This window comes from Taurulus bubalis (assembly GCF_910589615.1).
Source record: "Taurulus bubalis genome assembly, chromosome: 11".
Taxonomy (NCBI): domain Eukaryota; kingdom Metazoa; phylum Chordata; class Actinopteri; order Perciformes; family Cottidae; genus Taurulus; species Taurulus bubalis.
This window is the reverse complement of record NC_136599.1, coordinates 27615805-27622719: the sequence shown is the minus strand read 5'-3', so window position 1 is coordinate 27622719 and position 6915 is coordinate 27615805. Positions and strand designations below refer to the sequence as shown.

Here is a 6915-nt window from a genome sequence, read left to right as displayed (position 1 = left end):
GAGGGCGAGGGAGAGAAGGATGGAGAGACAGCAGGAGAGGACAAGACGGTGGAGGAGGAGGAGGACAAGGGAGAAAGGGGGGCAGCTGAAGAAGAGGAGACGGATGAGATGACAGAAGATCTGACGCAGGATGCACCGACAAATAGACAGGAGGAGTCACATATGGAGGAGGAAGAAGAGAAGGAAGAAGTATATCAGAAAGAGGAGAATGCATTTGCTGCGGACGAAGGTGAGCTTTTTCTACTTGAGACAAACCACAGCCATGTTTGCTCTTCTTCACCGGTGAGGAAGATCTACCTCTATCCATTAACTTTTCAACCAATCTTCCATGTCTCTAAATCGTAAAAGATTATTCAGCGATGAAAAATGACAAACTGGCTCCAGCTTTTTCACCGTTCCATAGCACTGTAAACTAAACATCACAATGACATCAGCAGGGCATGTTTTATTTATTTATTAAAGCTCCTCCAGAGACATAACACTGTTTTCACAGGCTGAGTGGTGCTCAGAAGTGCGAAATTCCTTTTAGTGCTCCTTTAATCAGTGATACAATATATTTGCAGTTCTTTGATTACGGTTTCCTTTGATTAATAATTAGGATGGAGTTTAATCTCAACCTTTATTGAGTCCCTGAGCCACATCCTCACATGCAATCTGTCCATGTTGTACTTTCCCTCTGTCTGTCTGTTGTCCGCTGTCTGTCTGTCTTATCTTTGCCGGTCGTCCATCATACCTGCATGTCTTTTATTGTTTTTTAGCTGTGTAACTCTATATTTACGTTTATTTCTGTTTTTAGGTTTGTTTTAGTTTTTTAACATCTGCCTCTCGGGACTACAGATGGAAAATAGCCTCTTGGCTAACTCTGGCATATTTGGCATACAGAAATGTTTTTATTAATGTGCACTGTCCCCTTATTAAATAAACCATTTGAAATGAAATCAATGCAGTTAGCATTTAGGGAGTGTGCAATAACATCTCTGATAACACCACATGGTGAACAACAAATACGTGGTTAAATCACCAGGAGCAGAGCTAGTTAACATTAGCTGTTAGCTGTTAGCAGCTGGTTGGCTAAATAACAGCTAACATATGAAGGCTAAGGACTCTATCGCCTATTTTTTGGTGGGTTATCACTTGTTTAAAAAACCTGCATATAATATTAGAAGGTATAATATTACAGGAGGGGAGTTGCTATTCCTCCTATTGACCACTTGGGGACTTTGGGAGTTAATGTCCTTCTGCTTCTCCAACCTGCTCCACATCTACACTCTGTCACAGCAGCTGTTTGTATGTCTCAGTGTTTGAGTGAGCGGGCAGGGAGATGATACCATGAAGACATTGCTGACACTAGCTTTAGCTCATGTGTGACTCACCTTTTCCTCCGTGTCAGCGCTCTGACCTCTGACTTCTGACCTCTTCATCTGCCTCCACAGAGGAGGAGTGTGTGATCATCGAGCCGGAGCTTGGAGCAGCGCCGCCTGCAACCGAGGAGCGCCAGTCTCCCTCTCAGAGTGCAGAGGAGGTGGCCAACTCTCTCCTCCACCTCGGCTGCATCTCCGACAACAATGCTCCGACCGTGGCCATTCAGCAGCCCGTTGCCGTGGAGACTGAGGAGGATGTCACTGTGGCAGCCGAACGGGGGGAAGAAGTAAAGGACGAGCAGGAGGGGGGCATTAAGGAGAGGGAAGAGGAGGAGGAGGCACGCGGGGTTCAAGCATCCGAAGAGGTATCAGTTCTGCAGAAAGAGGCAGCTGAAGGGGAGGAAGAGGAGTTGGAGGAGGAGCTAGAAGATGAGGAAGGAGACAGGAGCAACCATGTGATCCAGGAGAACCACCAATATCTGACCGAAGATGTCCGTCATGAACACATCAAAGAGGATGAGGTGGAGGAAGAAGAGATGGCAGCGCCAGCAGACCAAAGCCGGGGCACTCCACTAGAAGAGGAAGAGGAGGAGGAGGAGGAGGAGGAAGAAGAGGAGGAGGAGAAAGATGAAGAGGTGAACCACATTCTGCCCATTTCTGATGTGTCAACTGCCATCCGCACCATCCCCATCACCAGCACCGCAGAAGCTCAGGGAACACACATCAAGGCGGAGGACCACAGGGACAGTCCACTCGACAAATATGACTTTCATAAAGCTAGTCCGCTCCAGAACTACAAGGCCAGCCCTCCTTTAAGCTACAGCTCGCACAGGGTCAGTCCGCTAGAGGACTACTTCCCCAGCCTCAGAGGTGAGAACTATAAGATACACAAAGCCGTGTCCTCCGCCTCTCCCGACATTATCGAGGTGCGATCCGATAGGTCAGAGGAGAGAGACTTTGACGACGTGGATGGGGACGACGAGCGCGACGACGAAGACAGCCTGTCGCAGCGCTCCACGGTGACGGACGAGTCGGAGATGTTTGACATAACCCGAGGGAACCTGGGCCTGCTGGAGCAAGCCATCGCCCTGAAGGCCGAGCAGGTGAAGCCGGCCGGGCCCAGGGAGCTGCTCCGCACACCAGATATCCTCCACCAGCGGTACTTCACCTTGGATGACAGGCCCAAGCACCTAGACGTCATCCGCAAGAGCTACTTCAGCAAAGGTAGGGCGGGGCTTAGAGCAAAGCTAACATGTGCTGTCACAGGAGAGGAGGGGCCCTTTAGTCCTCTTTATTGATGTCTTCTTTTAAAAGCTATGTTAGCATTATGTGGTAGTGCTGCTACAAGCAGGGTTGTCACCTTGATGGTAAATTCAAGGACACGCCAACATCTGACACTTAATACTCACCTGCTGAGAGCAGGACAAACTAAAAAAGAGGGAATTGTAGTTTTTTGCTTGCATTAAAAGCAGAAACTCCTTTTCATTTTGGGAAATGTCCTTATTAATATTATTACTATGTTAACCAAGAATACCCGTGTGCTAAACAAAAAGCTACAATGCAAAAACAGTAAGCTTAGCATAAAGAAGCAGGGGGGTATTGTCCTTCCAAACATTTTGATCCTCATCCCCGAGCCCACTGGCAGGCGGACGGTTTTAAGAGAATAACCTGCATTTGAACATGGTCAGAAATGTCACAACATGACTTGTTGTCAATTAACTGAACTCTTCAAAGTCACTGCTTATTCCTTGTAGAGTGAACTTCTGGCCTAAAGAGCCAGTTCTCTTTGTGCTATCAGCCACCCTAACACAATGGAGGTGAAGGGAATTGTTTTTGTAGAAAAGAAATACAGGGCTCTCAAGTGTCACGCATTGAGCGTGACTGTCACGCATTTTGGTCTTAAGTCACGCCCTCCCGCCACACATCGCCGCGCCTCCGTCCGAGGGGGGGAGGGAGGGAGGGAGAGAGAGAGAGATGTCACTCTTACCTGTCTTAAAAACTTGAGAGCCCTGGAAATAGCTGAAAGACTCTACAGTATCATGTGTTTCTAAAACACAACATTGGAAATGTAACAGCTACTGTAACAGGCCATGTCCCGTTGTGACAGACTCATCCAGCCTTGAAGTGTTTCGGATTCAAAGGGATTTATTAGCAGAAATGTCAAATGTAGTAAGCCGGCTAGCTGTGTACCCCTCCTCTAGCCTTTATGCTAAGCTAAGCTCATTGTCCTCTGGCCTCAGCTCCATGTGTAGTTTGTGTTCCTTTGCAGGGTTTTAATGCCCCAGCATAGAACCTGTTCACATCGCTCCCGGCTCACCATCAGCATGTGATGGAGCACAGACAGTGTTCCCCTGTGGTGGATTACTTCTGTCAGGAAAGTTCATCTTTGTACAAAAATGACATGAGTGGAGAGCAATGGTTTCCTCGAAAGTGAATGTAACTTTAAAAAAAACGGGGAGTCAATCTGTGATCAATAGGCCTGAACACAGGAGAGCACAGAGGTGAGGTCTCCTGTAGACCAGCACACAGAAAACAATGTTAAAGCAGCACGAGGTGCCATGTGCTGAGCTGGATGTTGGAACAGAGCGCACTAATACACAGTGTACCAAATAAACAGAGAGGATGAGTCACGGATCCTCCCCTCTCCATTGTGATATGGATGAAGTGGCTCCAGCTGAATAGACTTCCATGAAGAGCGGAGAGGAAGTGCTTGAAGAGCGGGTGAGAAGGGACAACACGTGTTGAGGGGAAGAGGAGGTTGTTCCACAGTCGCTGTGTGTTTACATGCTGCATGTGTTCGGCCTCGTATTTCACAGCTGGCACGGTGCCCACTTGTCATGCTCCTCGCAGTATAGCAGTGTGATTACATGCCTGCTAGTGCTGCCCTCTCCTTGGCCTCAGCTCCCTCCCGTGGTGACGTTCCTGTTCTGCTCAACGCTAATTAAGAGATGCATGTCTCGTTAACATTCAATTTGAAGGCCAATAGAGCATCACACCCTCCTCTTGCTTTTTTCTCCTCTCTCTAGTGACGCTAATTCTGGCTTGCTTAGTCCAAGTAGCAGCAGGGAGGAGTAGGCGTCTTTCATTAAGTGTAAATCGTAGAGGCATTATTTCCCCCGATGTATTTTCAAGTGTTGTTTTGTCCGAGATCTGAACAAGATCCTTGGAAGAGTGGAAAATCATCAAAGCGTACAGGATAAGTAGGCCGACTTTATTCCGGGTTAACTAAAAAAGCTGTAATATTTATTTCATCGGATCGTATTTCATCCTTGGGAGCATTGAGAACAAAACACATTCAAATCACATTTAGACGACCAAACAAAACACCTCTTGCATTTACAGCGAACGTAAGACCCGAGGAGCAGATACAGATGGGGTTGCTTTGTACAGGTGTCTGAACGTATGTCGAGATTTGAGATTTCATGCTCAGCCAAGCAGACTGTCTGATGGCATTAAACACTTGCCTTTGTCCTCCTTATTCATCCCACCCTCTCCTCTCCTCTCCTCCTCTATCCAGAGAGTAGCAGGCCAGAGAAGAGGGAGATCAAGTGTCCCACCCCGGGGTGCGATGGGACGGGTCACGTGACCGGTCTGTACCCCCACCACCGCAGCTTGTCAGGCTGCCCGCACAAGGACAGGATCCCCCCGGAGAGTGAGTGTTCTTCAGCTGCTTAGCAGAGCAAAATAAGCACAGAGAAGACAAGTGACAAGAAAGGGCAGGAGCACATCGCCTCTCCTCACTGCGGAGCGACACATTCTAATCATGGGTTATGAGGCTTCTCTTCAAACATCTCACGTCGAGTGTTGGGATACAACCCAGCTGTTCAGGCTTCACTGTACATACTGCTGCTAGAGGAACAGACAACATGTCTGTGGACCAAAAAAGGTTAACAGGCTATCAAAATTCAAACGACATGTTTGGATTTGGGTCCCTGACTGGGTTGTCTTAACGCTATGCAGACAGCAATCTGCAGTGGTACGGGCTTTTTCCTCATCTCCCAGACATAGATGTCAGAGGCCACCTTCCTGTAGCCATGACGACAGGTCCGTGTAATGCCCATTCCCTGCTCTTCTCTGATTAAGGTTCACTTCATATTCCTGCTGGTCCTTTTACTGAGGGACCGTCCTCGCGCTATTAAGCGGGGCAGGGAGGTCCTATTGCTGATGAGGGGAGACATTTCTCTTTGGGAGGGCAAGGAATGGTCTAAATGTTTTTCTCATTTCAGATTTATATTTTATATTTATATATATATATATATATATTTTTAGAGTGGAGCACTCATTCAATGGAACTAATAACTACTTTTTGGCAGCTTTATATCAACAAAACCAAATAGCTGTAACATTCAACAACCTGTTGTGTTTGCCGTTGAGAGGAGGGTGAACATTTATATATATATATATATATATATATATATATATATATTCATAATGCTGGGCTGTCTTGGCTCTGAACAAAAGGAAATAACAAGATTCAACCCATCACCCCGACTGACTTATTTACATACAGTCCCTTACATGGAAAGCTGTTTTTAAATAGTTCAGATTGGATTCTGGATTTTCTCTGACCCTTTGCATGTGTGTGTGTGTGTGTGTGCGTGTGTGTGTGTGTGTGTGTGTGTGTGTGTGTGTGTGTGTGTGTGCATGTGTGTGTGTGTGTGTGTGTGTGTGTGTGTGTGCGTGCACGTTGTCTTCTCCTCAGTTCTGGCCATGCATGAGAATGTGCTGAAGTGTCCGACCCCCGGCTGCACTGGTCAGGGCCATGTTAACAGCAACCGTAACACACACCGCAGGTATTCATGCACACATTACTATCTGTTCAGATCTGTGTTTGTGGTTGAGTGTGTTTATGCATTTCCCTTTTGTGTATTTGCAAGCTCATATATTCATATATGCAGTCCACATCAATGTATGCAGATGTACATGCTCAGCAACATCTTTGTCTCTTGCAGTCTTTCTGGGTGCCCCATCGCCGCTGCAGAGAAGCTGAGCAAGGGCCACGGGGATAAGCAGCATCTCTCTCCGCCCGGCAGCGAGCACCTCAAAGGAAGTCCCAACGACCGAGTGTTAAGGTGGGCCGTCAGAAAAGTGTCCTTTTATACTGAAGGTCTTTTAAATAGTTATTTTTACAGTCCCGTCTTGTTATATGAGATACGTGTGAAGCCACAATGCCGACATAAGGTTGTCAGACGAGTCAAAAACAGAATACATGAATTAATAAACTGTTAATTAGATCATTAAAATGGAGTATTAAAATAAATATAACTCTCTATACTTTATACTCCAATCAGTAGATACAAAGGCTTTTAAAATGTCCTTTACCTCAGCTGTACCTCCTTCTGTTCGGTACCAGAGCAGGTCTTTCTGTTTCAGGACTCTTCTCTTCAGCATGAACCTCAACGAAAATACGTCCTGGACTCCATTGTGTCGCCCTTCAACCCGGTCACAGACAAAATTACGTTTTCATACTAACTACGCTGCATTCTTAATTACGTTTCGAGGGAAACACATTTCCTCCCAGATTATGGATGCAGTTTTAAACACGTGATTAACT

General features: G+C 46.6%; 1 protein-coding gene across 1 annotated transcript in view; it reads left to right on the top strand.

Moving 5' to 3' along the window:
* LOC306743398 (myelin transcription factor 1-like) overlaps positions 1-6915 on the top strand; it is a gene marked incomplete at both ends in the record, with an annotated part of 134798 nt that overhangs the window by 110344 nt on the left and 17539 nt on the right. The window contains 6 exon segments of the mRNA XM_079225901.1: positions 1-229; positions 1434-1726; positions 1826-2585; positions 4879-5013; positions 6064-6154; positions 6314-6433. The exon segment at positions 1-229 is cut by the window's left edge and continues 160 nt beyond it. Of these exon segments, the coding sequence (XP_079082027.1) occupies positions 1-229; positions 1434-1726; positions 1826-2585; positions 4879-5013; positions 6064-6154; positions 6314-6433 (1628 nt within the window).